The sequence below is a fragment of the Antedon bifida genome, chromosome 3, assembly GCF_963402885.1.
Source record: "Antedon bifida chromosome 3, ecAntBifi1.1, whole genome shotgun sequence".
NCBI classification, from domain to species: domain Eukaryota; kingdom Metazoa; phylum Echinodermata; class Crinoidea; order Comatulida; family Antedonidae; genus Antedon; species Antedon bifida.
The window spans coordinates 3,933,953-3,955,599 of record NC_136228.1 but is presented as its reverse complement, the minus strand read 5'-3'; the positions used below and the strand labels follow the sequence as shown (position 1 = coordinate 3,955,599).

At 32.7% G+C, this 21,647-nt stretch overlaps 1 protein-coding gene across 1 annotated transcript; it reads right to left on the bottom strand.

The window, feature by feature from the left end:
* Nucleotides 1–9,709: 9,709 nt before the first annotated feature.
* On the bottom strand, nucleotides 9,710–19,855 carry LOC144838727 (choline transporter-like protein 2). The gene is made up of 21 exons (XM_078694184.1): nucleotides 19,717–19,855; nucleotides 19,251–19,299; nucleotides 19,095–19,168; nucleotides 18,638–18,719; nucleotides 18,179–18,263; nucleotides 17,519–17,674; nucleotides 17,011–17,068; nucleotides 16,544–16,730; nucleotides 15,728–15,811; nucleotides 15,285–15,397; nucleotides 14,817–14,951; nucleotides 14,333–14,432; nucleotides 14,111–14,203; nucleotides 13,537–13,648; nucleotides 13,013–13,281; nucleotides 12,775–12,869; nucleotides 12,447–12,550; nucleotides 12,007–12,080; nucleotides 11,135–11,300; nucleotides 10,897–10,981; nucleotides 9,710–10,549 (listed from the first exon to the last, which is right to left on the bottom strand). The coding sequence occupies exons 1-21, from the start codon at nucleotides 19,787–19,789 to the stop codon at nucleotides 10,437–10,439; spliced, it is 2,307 nt and encodes a 768-aa protein (XP_078550310.1). The 5' UTR covers nucleotides 19,790–19,855; the 3' UTR covers nucleotides 9,710–10,436.
* Nucleotides 19,856–21,647: the final 1,792 nt, after the last annotated feature.

Sequence of the window (21,647 nt, the reverse complement as noted above, 5' to 3'; positions counted from 1 at the left end):
ACATAAACGTTTTGATCTTTAATTTCGAATTTTCAAAATAATAAAAAAGAATAGTCAAAAAATCTTTGTGCCAATTTGAAAACAATTTCTGAAAATCATACTGTACCAACTTAAGTAACAAGTATAATAAATTTGAATGCTTGCAATATTGAGAGGCCCTATACTTTTTTGTTGAACCAAAATAACATAAATTAAATACCTGCCTGAATATTGAAATATATAAATTGGAACCAGATTTATTTATTTTATTTCTACAGTATAGCTCCCTCTATCAAGGATCAACAACTAACAATTTTACCATATTATGGTTAACATATTTATCTGATACGAGCGGCAGCAGTGGGTGTGTCCGCAAGCGTAGACCATTTTCAGTCGGGTAAATCAGTTTATACCTCCGAGGTGAGAAGTTCATGAGATACAGGACATTGAAAATTGAATAACTTAGCTATAATAAGATGTTGGCTAAAAGCGAAAATAGCATGTTTTTTTGTTTAGCATTAATGTATGAAATATTTATTTTAGGTGCCCCATGGTACAGAGGGGTTACTTGTAAATCAAAAAATTGGTGAACATACGAACAATTATTACATAATTCGTATTTGCTGTAGCGTACGTCGACACACAGTACACGACGTAACCGTCGGTAAACTTCACCTGGAAAGTAACTACAGTACACATTTTGGTCCCTGGATGGAACATGATATCACACGTTGAACGTTGAAGGAATACTGCCAGACAAGTTCGTACCTAGCTATTGTTTAGTAGTTAGATCGCTGGCAATAATGTATGCATATAAAGTGCATAATAGCCATCTGACGTACTTAAGGTCAATGGAACGTCGCGGTTTTCTAGGAACTAAATCTACGAAGTGAATGTGAACGATTTTTACTGTATAGCATATTCCCCGCCAAAAAATACCCGTGTTCCGTGAGGAGGACGGGCTAGGCTCCCCGCAAGGGGGCCTGAGCCCCCGTAGCCACTGGCGCCACCACTGATGAGCAGGAGCAAACTATGGGCCGCGGAACATTTCTGAAGAGCTGCGGGGTGGCTTAAGAAATTAACCTTTATTCTAACATGGTTTGATGTTGCTGAAAATATTTCATGTTCGGCTTGTTACCCTCCAAAAAATACAATGTAATTTCTAGGGACCTGTAATGTAAAATGTCTCATGTAAATTACAAAAGGGGAAACCCCAGGGCGGTGCTGAATTTTTTCAGATCATCAGCGCCATTTTTACCTTCCAAAAACAAAATTACAATGCAATTTCCAGGAACCTTAGGTTCATTATTATCATTACCTTCATTTCGTTGGTGCAGCTAAATAGTTGGGCCACGGGTTGGCCCCAGGAAGAGGATTTTGGGCCACGAGATAAAAAGTTTGCGGAATGCTGATATTAGTGAAATGTACTTTGGTTTTCTTTTGTTATTTTTGTACAGTGTTGTACTTTTTTTTCTATTCTACTTTTTGTATTCCATTGAAATGAAGGTTCTTTATGGCCTTGTTGAAACATGACCATTGAGGTTAACATAATCACCATAATTAAATAAAGTATTAATATTATAGTAGGCTTATTCATGTGATAGTGATTAAATACTGCCCTCAACAATAATTTATGTTCAAATGCATTTCACTTCACTCACGTCTGATCACACAATCTCTATTGACGAAAACACCAAACGGATTGCTACTGTAGATTCATATTTATACAGCAATGAATTCCATTACCAAAATGTTGTTTTGTGCAAGTGTTTAGTAGTAAATAACAACAACATTAAGTGGGTGTAAATTTCCATGGTTTTAAAATTAATGATTGATACACACCCCTCTTAGCTTGAATGGAACAATCCATATTGATCTAGTTCTATTATGTCAGTAACAACATTATTCATTATTTATACAAAATACAATATTCAAGTGAATAGGTGCTGTTTAATAAAGCATGAGAACTTAATGCATTGTGTGATTGTGATAAAGCAGCGTCAGTGGCACGACGACACCTGTACTGTTTTCCTGTTATAACAAAATCCTTGCTGCTACCATGGAGTAAAATACTTATAATAAATTGTTAAATGGACGTCATATGCTATCGGATTCTTCCACGACATCAATTTTCAAGATGCATTTTCGACAATATTACAGTTAATACATTGGTAAGTTTTCATTACATTTTAAATACATACAGATATTACCATGATCTTTAATGGCCACAGAGTGTTGGGCCACTTCTCTCTATAGTCTTAATTCTGAGTATATATCATAAAATCTACTTGTTTACAACGTTTAAAATATTTCATTTAATTATGATTAGTCACAGCAGGGAGTTTTAATTCAACCATCTCTGGTCACAGGTCATTATACTAATCTACGCTAGGTAGCTGGGTCTTATGATAAAATATTATTATGGTCATCTTAACATATTATTTATTTTTATAAATATTAATTGTACGTTTCATACATTTTTAAGTCAAAATATTGATTATGTTAATTTTAAAACAAAAGACCGCCTTCTGTAATAAGTGATGTTTGTGGCATTGAAGCCGACAATTGACGTGTTTAGAATGAAAAGTTTAACAATATTTTGAACTTGCTTCTGGAAGAAAAATATATATTTAAGTTATATTTACCACTAGAGTACTTGGTATTATATTAAAACCTTACCAGGCGATACCGGGCGTAGATTACATTAAAGATGTATTGTATCCTAAAAACATGAACAATTTAGATAAATACAATCATACTTTGAATAGACCATTTTGCAACTTTAAAAAAGTTAATCACTTTCGTAGAAATAAAGACAAAATAAACACTAAATTCAACTGGAAGCTAATTTGACTATTTTTTGCTTTGAACTACAGTTTTTAAAATTTAATTAAATTGCATCAACAAAAAAATAGAAGTAATTGAATTATGGTGATATAGAGCTGAAGCAGAAAGGAAATAAAGTGATATACATGAAGTTAATAAATTGTGAGTTGGAAATAATTATGGTGATATAGAGCTGAAGCAGAAAGGAAATAAAGTGATATACATGAAGTTAATAAATTGTGAGTTGGAAATAATTATGGGGATATAGAGCTGAAGCAGAAAGGAATAAAGTGATATATTTAAAGAATTGTTTGGAAATATTGAAGAGCAACTTGATTGATATTGATATTATTTTACGTGGAAAAGGAGAAAGAAATAATTGATCGGGGAGTGGATTGCAGTGCAGAACGACATCAAGAAACATTTTAACTTTATATTTGATTTATTTATATGTCAGAAAATAGTTGCAGTTTGGGAAGAATTATAATTGATAATACAAGCAGAACGGGAGCAGAGGCGTGGGAGTTGTTTAGTTGCAGAATCGTTTTAACTTTTATCTTTCTAATTTGTTTTTGTGTCAGCGTAGGAGAGAAGGCAAGAAGGAACGATATTGTGGACATTTATTATTGTTTAATTATTCATCTTGTGATATTATTGTATTTGAAAGGGGGGTTTCGGGGATTTATTTGACAATAAGATGATTGTTGATATTTTGTCTGGAAGGATTGGGAAATTTGGGGAATTGTATAAAGAGTGTGGGGAATAGGGATACTGTATCATTGTTTGAGAATTGGTTGGGGGTTTTTTTTGTGGGTTTTTTTTTGGGGTTTGGATTATAAAAGAAAGAATTGTTTGTCAAAGATTATTATTAAATTTACTTTTTACATTTATATGTGTACAGTTGTGGCTATTTACCGTTGTTTACCGGTGGTTACCAGAAATTACATGTCCGAAAGAGCCGTAGTTGCGGCTGTGTGACATTAACAAATTTTTTAGGGGGCCAACATATCATTTAATGCTAATATACAGTAGTAATAATTGTAATCACATCTTCTAACAAATTAATGCAAATTTTGGTACTTTATGTGTGCTCATTTTAGGCCACTCAGCATCAAGAAAACATTAATTCAGCATCTAGAAAACATTAATTCAGCATCTAGAAAACATTAATTCAGCATCTAGAAAACATTAATTCAGCATCTAGAAAACATTAATTCAGCATCTAGAAAACATTAATTCAGCATCTAGAAAACATTAATTCAGCATCTAGAAAACATTAATTCAGCATCTAGAAAACATTAATTCAGCATCTAGAAAACATTAATTCAGCATCTAGAAAACATTAATTCAGCATCTAGAAAACATTAATTCAGCATCTAGAAAACATTAATTCAGCATCTAGAAAACATTATTCAGCATCTAGAAAACATTAATTCAGCATCCTAGAAAACATTAATTCAGCATCTAGAAAACATTAATTCAGCATCCCAGAAAACGTTAATTCAGCATCTAGAAAACATTAATTCAGCATCCCAGAAAACATTAATTCAGCATCCCAGAAAACGTTAATGTCTATAGGTTTTTTGTCAGTTGGTATTTGTCACATGACTTAATCATACTGATAACAATAGAGAGGGCGTACTGTACTTGTAGGTTGGGGTTTCTCAATATTCGTTGTGTATTTACAAGTACAATAAGTTAATATTTATATTACCGTAAAACTTGCCGCAAAATGAGGTAAGCTGTCTGTGTTAAATTACTATTACAAATAAATAGAATAACAATGTTGGTACATTAAAACATTGTTCAAATTCAAGACTGAATTTCTTTTGATATTGAAATTGTATTACACGATTATACTACAGTAGGCCTAGGGCCATCCAGGTACTATGAATAGAATAGGTTTACGCTAACAGCGCTGCAAGCATTTAAATGCCAGTTCCTAGGCTCTAGCTACAGTTTCTGTTAAAAGAGCCGAATAAAATCTAAAAAACTAAATAATTTATAATTGCTATCAAAGAAATTAGACTCAACATTAAACACAAAATACTGTAGTAGTGGGCTTTTGCCTAATGCCAGGAAAAACAAATTGATAGAGCATCTGCAACAAGTATACAGTATTTTATTTGTTTTAAAATACTACTGTACTGTATAATGATTTTGTGGTATCTCTAAAAACAATAATTTGTTTATTATGTCCCTAAATCTGTTTTACTATCTAGCTATCTAACTATGCCTTGGTATTGAGATAGTTGACGGTTACATTCATTTATAGTTACATCATATTTATTTTTTGTTACAGTGGAACGGACAAGCAAGGTAACGAAAGCAGTCACACTACACAATTTGGTAAGTGAGAATTTAAACCAAAGCATTAAAATAATAACTTGTGGCAGTCAAATAAACACTGCAAATCTTTAAGGCCTGTTTAAATATTAAAGACAATAAAAGACGACGATAAACAGAAATATTTTAAATCTTATACTGTAGTTCTATGGTAAAAATTGTTTCGATTTCTTTTTTCTATAGGAAACAATTACATTTATCTAGTTATTGTTGATCATCATCGTCATAGTATAAATAGGGCCTTTGATCTTATTTATATTCATTTATTTTTATAATTACATTCAAGATTGAAAATTTAAATAATTCAAATTAAATACAAATTTTAAAATTCCAAAATAACATTTATTATTCTAATACTTTTAGGCAAACGAATATGCCAACTCAGTGAAAAAAAAGTAATCACCTGTGCAAAAAGACATGGAGATTTTGATGTAAAAGGATTCATAGAGTTCATCTTTGATGTATGTATTGTTTGTATACAATTAACATATTTTATTTAATTGGCAACAAAGTCAAGAGAGTCATTTTAATATTTATTATTAAAATATATTATTGTCTAGTACTGCCTTATTACATATTTCTTTTTCACATTTTAACTTTGTTCAATTTGCCATAACAACAGTACTATACACTATAATTCAAATTCATGATGGAAACTTCATAACAAATTATAAACACTTGACTAGGCCTAGCCTAAGCTACTGTACCTAGATGTGGGTTCCAGTCTGGTCTTCTAGATACTGCATAATGTACAGTACCTGTCAACCCTACCGAATAATGCTGTAGGGTACTGATTTTTTACATTTCCTACCACCTACTGATTTAGACTAGACCCCTGTTTCTACCGCTGCGGCTTGCTTATGTCATTAATTTTAAAAACCTACAGTATTATCAATCATAATTGTTGTAATAATTGTTATAATAAATAGCGCCGTTTAAATGTTTTATGTCACATGGAACTACCGATTTTTAATTCTTAAATGTTGGCAGTATGCTTAACGTAGTCTAGGGGCTCTTCTCTAGGACTAGGTCGAATAGCTAGGCCTAGGCTACTACTATCTACTCTGACATCAAGTTGAATTATAAAAACACTGCATCAAAAGTACTTTTAAAACTAGATCCTTCTGAATTTGTTTAGCTTGATGAATCCAAGTATGAGAAGGTTGTTGACAAGAACAATGTCAAATTGGAACCACAGACGAATATTAAATTACTTACTCACTTGAAAGTCATTCCAAAAAGTAAGTAAAGAAACGCACCTGAAGAATAGTAAAAACAGCAGTAGAAATGTACAGCAGTCTTCATCTTGCCTGCAATCTTTAATTTAAAAATGAAAGCAAAGACATAAAATAAGTCATTTAAAGCTAGGTTCTTAAAAGTGACATGATTGGTAAAATTACTTATGGCATACAATACATCCTTGCGACCAAGCTTAACATAGTATAGGTTCACTGGGTTTAAAGTACATACTATGCCTTTTGCTAACCGATGTAATTTTCGGAAGCAGAATTTTTAAAAACAAAATTCGAAATAGCATTAGCATAGAGAAATTTGAGTTACATTAAACAAAATCTGCATATACGAGAATGAACAGAAATAAGGTAATTTTTAGGCTTAAACCTTGTTTAATTTTAATCAGTCCAGTGGTAAACTAAAATTGATGGTATCGGTAATAGATTTCACAAATCAAACCAAGAGACAAGTCTACATGACTGTTTGGAGTATCTTTACCTCCATTCAAGTCTGGGAATAACAATTAGACTACAGTTGAATTGACTTTAAGCGTCCACCATCAGGATCAGAAAAAGTGTCCGCTTACGGGAGGTTCTGCCGATAGACGGCCAAAATCATGTATTATGGCTATGCACAATATTTTTCGGCATTCTTAACAAACAGGCTTTTCAAAGTGTGGCCGTAAAGGGAGGTGGCTGCTTATGGGAGGTGGCTGCTTACAGGAGATGGCCGCTCACGAAGGTTCAACTGTAAAAATGACATTCTGTTTTAATTTTTCAGATGGTATAACATTTTTTGCTAATAGAGGGCTACCAGCAGACAAGGAACACATCACCTCAATGTGACCACCATTTACAGTGCCTCAACCTGCAACAACTGACAAGCAACAACCTAGTCAGTGGAAAATTTGAAATAGGGGGCCCATACTGTAGTCTCAAAATTGAAGTGCTCTTAAAAACTAACGTCCTTTCGCAATTTTCAAAATTTAAGAAAGGAGCTTTTGTTACTCATGTACAAGTGTGCACATGGTAGTGGTTAATTAACAGTAAAATCTCTCAGGCCTTGTCTTTTGAAAATGCAAGTGTGCTTTAAAGATGTATTGTCCCTTGAAACACAAAAAATTGAAGGTCAGAATATTCTAAATTTAAATTGGCCATATCAAAGTAATATTAAAGTTATTCACTTTAAGTCGAAAATTCGAGCCAAAAACAACAATTTTACGTAATTAACAGCTAAATTAATTTGATTACATTTCGTCTGGAAAATTGTCGCGAGCGAAAGTAAACAAAGATTTCAAACCATGATTATACATTATGCATGATGCTAATTAGGATTGTTTACAACTCGTCACGGTTGAGAAGGTGTTTTCACACAGATCGCGAGGAAGTTTTATGATTATGCATACAGAGTAGTCAAATAAGCGTGTTGCATTATGAGATATGTTTTGATCGAAAACTCTGACTGGAAGTCAAAGTTATTTTTTGAACCAAAAAACGTCTGTATTTCAGTTAAATGATTTTTTTTCCGACTAATTTTTGGTGAAAGTTAATAACTATTATGATACTTCAAAATGACCCACTTTTTTTCGAAATCTTTTATTTTTTATTTTTTTGGAATTTGACAAAGGGACAATACATCTTTAAATTGCACTCATGTGGTGTAAAGAATTATTTACTAAATTTAAGTGTGCTGTAAATGGCACGGGAGCATTAATAGACCGTGTTAAGTGAGTGAGCACTCTCACACTTCAAATGATAAGGCCTGATTAATACTGTATGTGAAGAAGTACTGTACAGATATTGTTAGAATAATTCTTCAGACTTTTGGAATGTTATGCAAAGTTTATTATATCAAATTTTTTTTTATGTTGATCTATTTTATGTTATCCTTATGAAATTTAAATTAATAAAGGTACACAAACCTTCACTACTTATGATGTTGTTGACTTACAACTTAATAAGCTTATTTACCCTTTTCACATCTGCAAAATGTAACAACTTAACAAGTTGTAACCAGGTTTGCTTAGTGAGAATACACTTTTGTGCAAAATCTCCCGAGATTTCACAATGGACCTCATCATCACTGATGACATGTTGTCTATTGATGAGAGGCCTGTTTTTGTTCCGAGTTCTCCGACGGAGAACTCGGAACGGACGGAGACTCCGTTCTTACTGCGCGCACATGTATTACTATTGCCCTAGCCTAGGCCTAGTATTAAACTGACCAATCAGCTAGCTAACTAGGCTAGGGCCTAGGCCGCCTACCTAGTAAGGGATAGGCCTATATGCTTGGCCTACCTAGGCTAGCCTATCTAATGACAGGCCTAGGCGGCAGGCCTAGGGTAGCTAGTTTAGGCCTAGGGGCTATCCTCTCCTAGTATAGTAGGGCCTAAACTAACCTGCTGCTAGCCTAGTAGAGGCTACTTTCTACTCTAGAGATAAAGGGGCGGAATCTTAAAGTTTATTAGAGAGAGGTTAGACTAACAAAAATTACGAAATAAGCACGTAAACACAATTAACGTACCAGCATGCAGTCTTTGTAACACTTTTCTTTAATACTTACTTTTCAAAAAACCGCGCTCTCGATGTATAGCGCCACCAACCGTTTTAAAATTCTAATTTTTTTTTTTTAGCTGAGAAACATGAAAGATTAACAATCAGACCGGCATCTAAGCAATTTTTAAGCAAGTTATTCACTTTCGTAGAAAAAATAAAAACAAAACAATCATTTGACTTGACAAAAAATGGTTAAATTTAAAAAAAATCCAATCTGACAGACAATTTGCTTTAACTTTTTTTAGATAATTTTTTTTTATCAATATTTTTAGTAAAGTGAATAACTTTTTATGTGACTATCAAAATGATTATTTTTTAAATTATTTTTTCAGGGCGACAATATACCGGTATATATATATACGTGAAAGTGATTTTATGATCGTTTAGGATGTCAAATATTTTCTTTTTATAATGTTTGCATTCTCAGTCCGCTTTTCCAACCAGCAACTTTCACTTTTTTCTTTTTTCTCTTGTATTGTTTGTCCTGGCTTTTGTAATTTTTTTCATTTTCATTTTAAATGTTGGTAGTATACTCATGAAAGAGTGAAATCATCACTGGTATACCGTAGTCTTCTAAATTAAAATTAAAACTGGCTTAACAAAGCCTGATCACGGAGCCAGTAACAAAATAACATCGAAGTTTAGTGCAGTGAAGTTTAGGTGACTGATTAATTGATAATTAACAACTCCCTGATGACGCTGATGTATTTTTCTGTCCTACTGGACACATGAGTGGATTGATTTGACAACAAAACTACCACATTTGACATTTAGGTGTTATACTATAAATATTAATATTTTAACTTAAAGAATCAACCTGGAAAACGATGAATGTACAGTATACAATACATACCCTTCTATTATATAAAATATTACTTCAAAACTATAGCGTATCTTAGCACTTTAATCGTAGGGGGCAGACTAAAGTCAAATAAAAAACAATGTTATAATTGCCAGACCGCATTTATAGAGTTGGTTAGCCGAGTGGTTAGGACACTTCATTGTCATATACAGAGAGAATCTGGTTCAATTCCAGACAACTCCCAGTCTACTCAGCGGTAAATGAGTACCTGGTTGAAAGAAGGATACGGTGGCATGGAAAGGAACTGGCCACCCTACCACATAATGCTGATGCTTAGTAAAATGAGCTCCTAACAGCTCATTTCTCTACGTTTAGATATGAATACAGGACTTAACTTACCTTTAATTACCTTTAAAAAAAGTGAAAAATAAATAAATCTCTGTACAGACAGAGTTAAATAAAAAAAAATTCCTTTACTCTGTTTACTAACAGATGGTACACTAATAAATATGATTTGATATATGATAATATAAAACATCCTAAAGATGAACAAATCAAGTTTGAATGATTTGCGGAGTTTGTTTCAATGTTCAGATTTTTGTTTTAATGATAGACTTGAATCTGAGCTTCACTCGTTTGCAATATGGTTTCATTTCAAGACTTCTGAAGAGTTAGCTCCATTCTGTTTCCAGAATTTATTGTTTTGTTTTCTTCACTTTTTTGTTTTTCTTGCCAACTATTTTCATTAGGTCTTTAGACATGTAGTAGGGTTTGTCTGGTGAGCCATCATGGCGTTCCAAATCTTCCACTAAAAGAGAAAGTGTTATAATATGAAACATTGCTCTAATCATCATCTGGAGAAAGCAGAAACATAATAATAGATAATCAGGAGGAAATTTAATGTTTTAGTACAAATATAGCTACTGTATTTATCCCATGGCTTCTACATTGAGGCTTGGTGCACTGAAAATAGACCACAGCTGTCTCTTGATATAGTCCAGTGTAGATATTCATTGAATATTGGCAAGCTTGTTTTAAGGTTTTTACATCCAAAATTCTCTCATTCTTTACTGTGTTCTGGGTTTACACAACTCCAATATGAGTTTTGAAGAAATATTCAATAAGTACAATTTATATCAGAGGTCCAATACTTACAGAAACATAAGAATAACGTATCAATAGCCATATCATACACACTGAAGAATCCTTTTGCAATAACATATGACCCAACACCAATAGTCTAGAAGAAGCAAAAATATAGCATTATTCTTCATGCAGAACTTATGTATGGAATGACCTAAAAAAAAAAAGTAGGATATAGAGTCTTTATAATGTAATTTCATAAAAATGGTTGAAGTCTAAAAAGCACCAAAAATTATGCTTATTTCCTTACTATGATTGGCAGCCAATAATAGTTCACATCAGGTGCGGGAACGTATTCTGCCACGATAGTGATGCTGTTCGTAAAATAATAGAACGAACATACGGAGCACAGAAACACAACAAACAATACACCAAGGAATAAGAGGAAATCTGTCAGCTGATTCACAACAAAAACTCTGAAGTAAAACAAACAAAAGGCACAATTAAAACACAATTATCAGTTGATTCCCATATTTCTAACAGCATTAAATGTACTGCAGAATACTGATGTCAATAGGCTCATACCATGCATTTAACTCCTAATATTAAAATAACCTTCAAAATAATATCTTACTACTGTATACTACAGTATCATATGGGATGGTGGCTACTGAATGAGGTTTAACCTGTGTATCTGGCATAAACATAATATTTTATAAGAAAAATCAGAGGAGACGCATCCAACTCGACCCCTTTAGATCAACCTCTAACAATGGTTAGGTTGGCTATAATTCATTGGCATTGCAATTGGTTGAATTCTAACCTATCTATACATGCTTTCGTGTGTTTCTTGAACCGGTATTAAGTTCTAGAAATTCTAGTAGAAAGCAAGATATGATAAATTCCTCTAAAGTAAACTGTAATAATAATGTCTACAGTCTACATCCAATAAATCCCAAAACATAATCCACATGTATTTTAAGAGGCACTATATATCAACAAATAATTATTAGTCCTCTCTCCATGACGGTTGTCACATAATGCTTTGTATTATTTTTTATTGTATTTATATGTTTCATATGGACAGTTTGTCTGAAATAAAGTTGAATTGAATTGAAATTGAATTGTAATTGGATATACAATTAAAAATGGCAACATTAACAATGTGGAAAGAGGTAATACCTCAGGAAATTTCGCAACAGAAGAAAAAAGGCTTTCTTTGCGGATGTACAGAAGTTCTTGCCGTAAACAGCAATCTAAAAGAAAATAAAAATATTAAAAAAGAAATAAACTGTTGCGTTCAATTATAAAGTCAATGGAAATAGATAACATAGTTCTTATCAGTAGTCCACATTCACATTTCAGCCCTGCATCAAAGAAATTCATCTTCCACTTAATTTTTAATAAAAATATATTAATGGTAAAATTCTGGCAATATTTTCATTCATTTTTCTGAGTGATTGCGCATATGAATGAATATAAAGTCCTTAACCAAATTGTTAAGAGTGGTCGACGACAATTATATTTCTTGGCCTAACAAGAAGTTTGAAGAAAAAGTAATGAAATGTATCTTCCCACAAAGTACATTGATCCAATATTTTTTTTATAATAAAGATGGTTACCATAATGTAAGCATTCTTGTTGAGGAACTTCATAAATTTCTCCAAACACCAGAAACAACACTTCAAACACTTGAGAAGATACTTAACAACATCGTTTTGTTGGCCTACAAACAAAAAACATCACAGGTTATAGAGCTGCAAAAGATTTATAAAGAGTTGGGCATGATCAGCATATCACTCGCTGGAACCTGAAGTTTAAAATCAACTGAAGCATGACAGGCTTTGATGTTCACATATTAAAATTGTTGTCATATAATTTTTAATCAAACTTTGTTAGCTTTTCGTATGCATGCAAAATTTTAATTGGAAATATAAATTTGTTTCTTACCTTTTAATTTTCGCTCAAGATATTCCAGGGTGACTCGAATCATCTTAATGATGGCAATGATTAAAGAACCAAATGCAATCGATCCCAAATGATATCTGGATTATAAAAATGTTTTTATTTATGCACCAACAATTTTTCCAAACTTTTTTCACTAAAATATTGTACAATAACACTGGTGAAAAAAATCAAAGTAAACAATTGCGTTACAAATTATTAAACAAGCAATTTTCTTTCTAACCTGATTGCTCGCCAGAAAGATGCAGTGACTGCAAATGTGGGTGTGTCCTTCTTATCAAACGTCCAATACCATGAGGCAAAGGCACCTGCAAGAGTCACCTGACACAGTGCTATGATGAAGTACATCAACCAGAAAAGACCAAACAGGTTGTAAGCCTGGAAGTAGTTAGTTTCTTCTGGCAGCTGGTATGACTGGAACTCGCAGAAGATCTCGGTACCGTTGTACATGGATAAATCCAACACAGTGTCTGTATCCTTAGTGTAGTCCTCCTAAGAGAACAAATTGAGAATTTAAATCTTTACTACCCCATGTTGATGTAAATTGATAGTAGTGATGAGGGTTTTGGGAATAGGGTAAAAATATTGGGGTGGGGTAAAAATGGGGGTGGGGTAAAAATAATTGGGTGGGGTAAAAAAAAATGAGGTGGGGTAAAAATATGGGAGTGGAGAAAAACAAATTATTAGTTAAATTGCATTTAATTATTATTAAATTAATTATTACATAGATTAAAATAATAAACTTACATTACAATCACATTCAAAATCAGCTCTTGGTACTTCAAAGGCTTCAAAATTGAATTTTGGATCAGAGGGCGCCACTTTTAGGCAATCTTGTACCCCCGAACTTGCAAGGAACCTAATAAACTTAAGGTATCATAACTAACAAATATCAATATCAACTCGATGTTAAAATGGATATACTTATTAACATCAATAATCATAAAATTCATCAGCATTATCGTCATAATCATATCCATTATCATATTCACAATCAATAGTGTATTAACATTCTCCGCTGTTTGAAGGTTTGCATGGCAAAATCAAAAGTTGACATAAAGTTTGCGGTACACCACGTATGGTTCTGAAAGAACTGTTGAGTTTCTCACCATTTCGATCAATATGCTTTGATCTCACTCCTGAGGACGACCAAAGCATATTGATCGAAACATCGAGAAACTCCACAGTTCTTTTCAGAACTAATACATGTGGTGTACTACAAACTTTATATCAACATTCTTCACCCAATCATCCTTATTGGTCATCTCCCTTGTCATCACCTCACATTGCCAAGTGAAAATTGTGAAAGTAAAAAGGATACAATGCAATACATCCCCACACAAAGAACAGTATCACTTGTAAGATGAACGGTACGACAGGAAAGAAAAGCGTTGAAATTATAGACGCAACAGCTCTAAAAATAAAGTATCAGTATATTTAATTTCATTATGCATAGTTTATGTATAGTTGGATCAGTTTTAGAGTAAAATTTTTGCACCAATTATTCTAGTTTTAAATTTTAAAAATCACTTAAAATCCTTACTTGCTAGCCTCTTCTATCAGGTTAACAGCAATCCTAATTTGTTTGCACAGACAAACGGTGATGAGTAGTAGCAAGGCAAAAATAACAGCCAAGGCGATACCTAGAAAGAACAGAAAAGGTATGAAATAAAAAAATTTATTTTACTGAACCAGTAAGCTATCAGTGAACCAGTTACACTAGTACCACTGAACCAGTAAGCTATCAGTGAACCAATAACACTAGTACCACTGGACCAGTTGGCTATCAGTGAACCAGTGAACCAGTAACACTGAACTAGTGGGCTATCAGTGAACCAGTAGAACAAGTGCAATAGTAACCAGTACAACAGTTGGACCAGTAAACCAGTACCAATTGCACAAGTACAACAGTACCACCAAACCAGTATCACTGAACCACTATAAGTGAACCAGTACCAGTAGAATGGTACTCGATTCAGCCAGTGCACCAATACCACTGATTAACTATCTCAATCACATTGTCTTACCAAATGCAAACCAAGTATCCTTCAAATTGAGGTAGCTATCAAGGTCAGTCGTGAAGCCAATGTCGGCCAATGACTGCTCTGCAGCATTCTGCATATCATCAAGATCCTTGTACCGTGTCCAGCAGTAATAACAACCTTAAAGAAAGAGAGTTAATGGTTAAATTTAAAGCACAAAAAACAAAAGTCCCAAAGAACTTCAAAAACAAAATCAAGGAAAAAAAAAGAAAGTAAATGTTCATGCCAGCAACCAAACTGAAGTATGGGGATATTCTGTTAGTCGCTAACCAGGGTTCGAACTAATGAACTGCATTTTCACCAGTCAATCAATCTTTAAATTTGTATTTACATTTTATTGAGTTATTTTTCTGATGATTGTGAAATTAAAACCATTTGACCAACTGCTTTAATGAATAATGTGTGATTACAATGAGAAAAAAATCTAAAAACAAAAACAACTATTATACATACCCCAAGCAGTGACTGCATGGAGTCCAATGATACCAAACAAAACCATCGGACCTGCTATGAATCTCATAAGAACAATATACACGAATGACACCAACATAGCAGCAACCAATCCTCTGTGAACATAATGGATTTACATCAAATTTGACATCTTTAGAAATGGCTAGGCATATACAGTAACTAGAGATACAGTAGGTAGGAAAATGTACCGATTCATTAAGTACAACTCAGGCACTCGCATCGTCTGAAATTTTAAATTTTGCCACCAATAACCCTAATTTCCCAGCACAGTTCACCACATTTTTTATTAATAATTATATTTAAAGCATCTTTGCCTCGTCTATTTTTAACCTCTCGCTACGGCCTTGCAACTGATTTACTTGGTACCATGTGTGTATGACACATCTTCTTTGATCTAATATAAGTTACATATTTATTGTACTTACAAGATAATTGCATACCAAACTGCATAGAAGTCATCCAGAATCATGGTAGCAACATTTTGGAAATTTAGAAAAAATGCAACAGCACTATAAAAAAACAAATACAAACTTAGAATTAGAAATGAAACAACTTTTCTAAAAATGCCAATATATATATGTATAAATCCAAAGGCAAATTACTGAAAAAATGACAATGCTGTGGGTATCAGTGGCTGGATCTCAATAGAGATACAAAAAAAAAAAGCGAAAAGCTAAATCAAAACGATAGAGTAAAACAGCCAGAAAAGTTAGCAGAGCTTTCGGGCAACACTAGCCCTTCATCAGTGCAAGTGAAGGAATTTCATATATATATATATATGAAAGCATAAACCATAATTTATTTTGCTGTTTGATAACAAAAATTCTTCTGAAGCTGTAATTTTGTGTTAGGAATTGAGCATATGGATTATATTTAGGCAATGAATATTGTTTAGGTCCAACTTATTTTTAAATTTTATTGACCAGGACCTACAAACAAAGTTTAAAGTACAGTTCCAGAAAGTGGTCAGAAGAGATATATTTTTGTAATGTGCATGATGAAAACAAAATCTTCAAAAAATCTGCTTATTATTTGTCCTCGCATGTCCTGATTACCAATACGAAAAATGTGTATTACTGTTATTCATACGCATCCAGCGACAGCGAGCAACTTGTCAATTAAAGGATGGATAAACTATTTTATAATTTATCGTGCTTAAAAACAAAGTCTCATTTTAGGTTTAGCGAGTGAGTGAGTTACAAACATTTTTACTAATTCTAATCAATTATCAAAAAACATACTCTGATAACTTTTGAGCAAGCGATTCTAGATTGTAAGGCTCGTCACTGAATGGTACATTGAGCTCTGTGAGGCCGTTGTCTTGCAAGCTTTTAGTTATTTCTGCTGTAAAGTTGTCTTTTGCTGCTACAGCATCTATAACTCCTTCAACAAGATCAACCAGGAACTTAGGGATGCAGCGATCTAGATCTTTATGAGTAACGGAAAAAAAACACAAACATTAGATCCCTCAGGCAACCAGGCGATATCAATCCCGACAGATGGATTTTGAGACACCAATAAAAGTGAGGATTATCTAAAAATTTTTTTTAGCTTTGAGCTCGACCATCTGTGCATCTCTGGCTCAGATACTGGATGGGGGTAAGGAAATGCACTTATTCTTTCCAAATATATTTTATGTTGTTTTCCATTTAAAATAAACTCTAAATTTACTAATTATTGTACAAAATATTATGAATCATGTTCTTACATGGTTGGCTCTCTAGGTAATACGTTGGGCAGTCTTCAGCTTCTAATATACCTTGCCACTAAATAAAAACAAGCAAAAATAGCATTATGGTGGGCCTTAAAACAATACAGTAGAACACCTTCTTTTGGACACCTTTATTCAGGGTACACCCTTATTAAGGAGACACTTTCCAGTATTAAACAAACGAGGGAAATTCAGGGGATACCATAATTAAGGGGACATGTTGTTGGGTCCTAAAGCTTGGTTCTCACTAGGACGCAATGCAAAGACACAACGCAAGGATGTAAGCACAACACTTTGACCAATCACAAGCGATGGATTATTCAAACTATCGCTTGTCATTGGTCAACTTGCTTGCATTGGGTCTACATCCTTACATTGCCTCCTTAATGAGAACCAAGCTTAGAAGTGTCCCCAACAACAATAACAATAGTCTGTATATAATTTAAAAAAATATAAACAGTTGATATTGATGATGATATTTGGATTACAATAGATTTTAACATACATAAGAAGGGTCTGTGCTGGAATTAATCGGAGTAAAGCCATAGTCACAATACGTGGAATCAAATTCCGATCCAGTTGGTAAGCTCACTCCTACAGTTGCACTAAATACTTGAGTATAAAAAGTGTTTGTTTCAGTTGGGCATTCAGACACACATATCTGCAAAAAGAACCTATACATTAATAAACCATTACAATACACAATTATTATAATAATAACAACTATTATATGGCGCCTTTAAACAAATAATCATAACTAAACAACAAGTGACATACAATTTTATAAAAAAGCTTGTTCAAGTAAATGGGTTTTAAATAGTACTTAAAAATGTTTAAGCTACACTGTGTGATATCACTTGGAAATCTGTTCCACAATGCAGGCCCATGAATTGCGAAATCTCTCACCATATGATTTCGTTCGACAGAGAGGAATGACAAGTTTTAGATTCTGCTCATATCACAGAGAGCGCGATGACACTCCAAATACTAAAAGGGCATAGGCTGGGTTGGGTGTGTTGGAACTGAAGTATAGGAAATTGGGACAGATACTTTACCCAAATGTTTTTTTACATGCTACCTTGCTGTCTTATGGTCCCTTGTTTTCAAACTGTTGAAAATATTAAAAAAAGTGCATTTTTTGTATAATAAAAAATTAAATACTCACCTGTTTGGTTGGACAAGATAACTGAAAGCTGGTGAAAGTTGATGAACATTTTAACAGATCAAAGAAGAACAAGTACGGTTTGTCCCTAAAACAAATAAATGAATGTATGAAAAGTCAAAAGTTTCTTTGTTGGTGTTCATGTTGGGAGAGGGGAAGTGGCATACTGGTTTCATGTACACATAAAAACCATACAAAAGGCAGAACACTGAATTTTTAAAACCTGCGGTCCTATTTTGTAAAATCCTAGATCTGCCATTTGACATATTCAATTGGAGTATTTCGACAGTGACATGTTCAAACTGTAAAGCTAGCTGTCTACACTATTCAGACTAGACAAAAAAAGTGTGATGTGCGCCGCAAATATGGAAGTCATCATCATGTCCATATATGGGCACAGAACCTTTTTTTGTCGCATAAAGTTTGATAGTGTAGACAGAGCTTTAGAAATGCCAGACTTACTTTACTGCAGGAGTGATTCCACATATTTGTCCTTTGTAGTCAGTTGGATAAACCAACTTTCTGGGGTCTCCGTTTATCCAGGCTACAAAAAAGACAAACAATTAATTTCAACTTCATCATTTAAAGATGTATTGTCCCCCTGAAAAAATAATTCTTAAACAATTTTTTTGTTGAATATGCCATTTTAATGTCACCTAATAGTAATCCACTTTGACCAAAAATTGGATCGAAAAAAAAATGTATTTACCAAAAAAATTGTAATTTAAAGGAAAAAATAGTCAAATTGGCTGCCAGCCAATAGTTTTTTTGTTGAAATTAACCAATTATTTTGTCATTTTATAAGTAAAAACATATAATTTTCCATTCCATACTCCCAAATCCATATTTGGGCATCACCAACTCTACACTTTTCATTTTGCCTATTTTTAAACAAAATTAATTTTAAAATGGAACTCACCATAACCGCCAACAACGAACATTCCAATTACAAATGCGATAAAAATAATGCAACAAATGACATCAGTGCAGCCCCTGAAATGAAAGAAATATAAAATATATATTACTATGAAAAACATATGTAAATTATGATACATATGTAAATTAGTATACCCACCTGTTGTGAATTGGTCCATGAAAGGATGGGTCATATTTCTCAGGTTCTCCTGAAATTGAATAAAAATCTGAATTAGGAAATAATAGGAAAAAGTAAAGACAGTATAAAAAGAATATAAACAGTTAATAGAAAGCACAAGAAGAAATATGTGATAATAATAAATTAATTATGGAATTACGGACTTGGATATTACATTAATTGAATAACCAGGATATACTGGATATACTATATATATAGGCCTAAAAATAGAACTATAACATTCTATTCTTTTGTAAAACACTGGCAGTACTAGGCAGTATGTGTAATATATTCGTTTTGTTCTGACCTTAAACTTATAAAATGAAACCAACTGTGCATTAACAGTATATGCACAGGTACCTCCCTGATATGCAGTACGTTCCCTACATTAGTAATAAGGAAATACAAAATTAATCTTTCTTACAAAAAAGTAACAACAATACCATACCATAATTTTTATCAGAAACAAACTCAACTTCTGACCCTTCATCGTCACTTTCATTGTCCTTATTTTTCTCCATTTTATAACTTTCGACAGATACACCCTGGCACGATTTAATACGTACAGCACAAAATGATGCAAATAAACACAATTACTTAATTCTATAATTACTGTACCGTGACCAACAGGATAAAATGCTTTTGTATGTTTGGTTTTGCTCTGTCAAGCACATAGTGATCAACCTTTAGTTTTACATATCACAATAACAATGGACTGCAAGGTTTTTAGAAATACCTCACTGATAATCCATTCTTTATACAGGTTGCTAATTCATTCTCAACAGGCAGATAAATTCACTATTGTAAATTACTGACATAACTTACTATTTCTCTATGTAGCCCCGGTGTCATACGGACCTATAAATTGGTGGTCTATGGTCGTACTATTTGTACATGAAAGCAGTCATGATTTACAGGGGTTTTGTTTTCAACAGTAATAAACTAGGCTAAGTTAGACCTATTTACCATCACTGTTACTTTGGGGAGTGGGGGGGGGGGGGGGGGGGGAGGTCTTGTACAACTTCCAAACCTCCACTGGAAGAGTTAAATTTCTACAATGATATTAAATTCTCTATAATGAAGCAGGCTGATTACCCTGTAAAGCTCTGTCTACACTATCAAACTTTATGTGACAACAAAAATCTGATGCACTCATATACGGACATGATGACATCATATCACTACCATATTTGGGCATATCACATTTTTTTGTCAAATTAGTTTGAGTGAAGACACAGCTTTAGAATTAAATGTCTACAAATGAAAATAAAACACACATATTCTTAAAGTCGAACAAAAACAAAGATGATATAATAATCATATGTAATTTGCATTGTCTGATTTTATAATTCAATTATAAAGTAATTACTGATTTTCAAAATCAAGATATACTCAGGTCAAACAAAATTTAAAAAGATAGTTCCTGAATTGAAACAAATTGCAATTAATTCAAACAGATGTAATAACAGAAGTAATAATAACTATGATGTAATAACATTGCCAATCACATGATTTATATTAATTAATAATACCTTATGCAGAACAGAATTTAACAAGTTAATAAAACAGCATTATTAATTAATACAATTAAATATGTCCCAATGTATTGTAAATATAAAACCTATAGTTATATTGTAAAATAAAAACATAATTATTAAAGATGTATTGTCCCCCATGAACAATGAAGATCATTAAAATTAGATTTTGAATAGGTCATTTTGTAGTTTTAATCACTGCCATAGAAACAAAAAGGCCAAAATAAACAGTTAAATTCAACAAAAAATGCATTGCTTGCTTTAAATTACAGTTGTTCAGGTAAATAATTTTTTTCTACCAATTTTTGGTTAAAGTATTATGTGACATTAAAATGGCATATTCAACACAAAAATAAAAAAAATGTCAGGGGGACAATATATATTTAAACATAAAGCCCATACCCAGGATTGTTACAGGAGGTGGTGTTTTGAATGAATTAACATGACTTAACTAGGTCATAGGTCATCACAAATTGACTTCTCCCTATTGCCAAAACGTATAGCTATTGTTATCAGGTGCAATATATGGGAACAAGGTGCATTTATATTCGATATTCCTTAAAATAAATAGTTCAATATAAATTGTTTATTATATAATATTACAAGTGAAGTACATATGAAACAATACAAATCTTTGATTTTAAGGAAACTATTAAAATATATACAGTATTAATATTTAATAACATTTATACTTGAAAGTGTGCATAAAATATACAAATATCAAAACAGATATATATATATTTACAAGCAGTGAATATTTGCTTAAAAAAGTATAGATTACAAAGTAAATACTAATTATTGAAAATAAACAAAACTTAAGAATATTAAGTCATAGCTATAGATA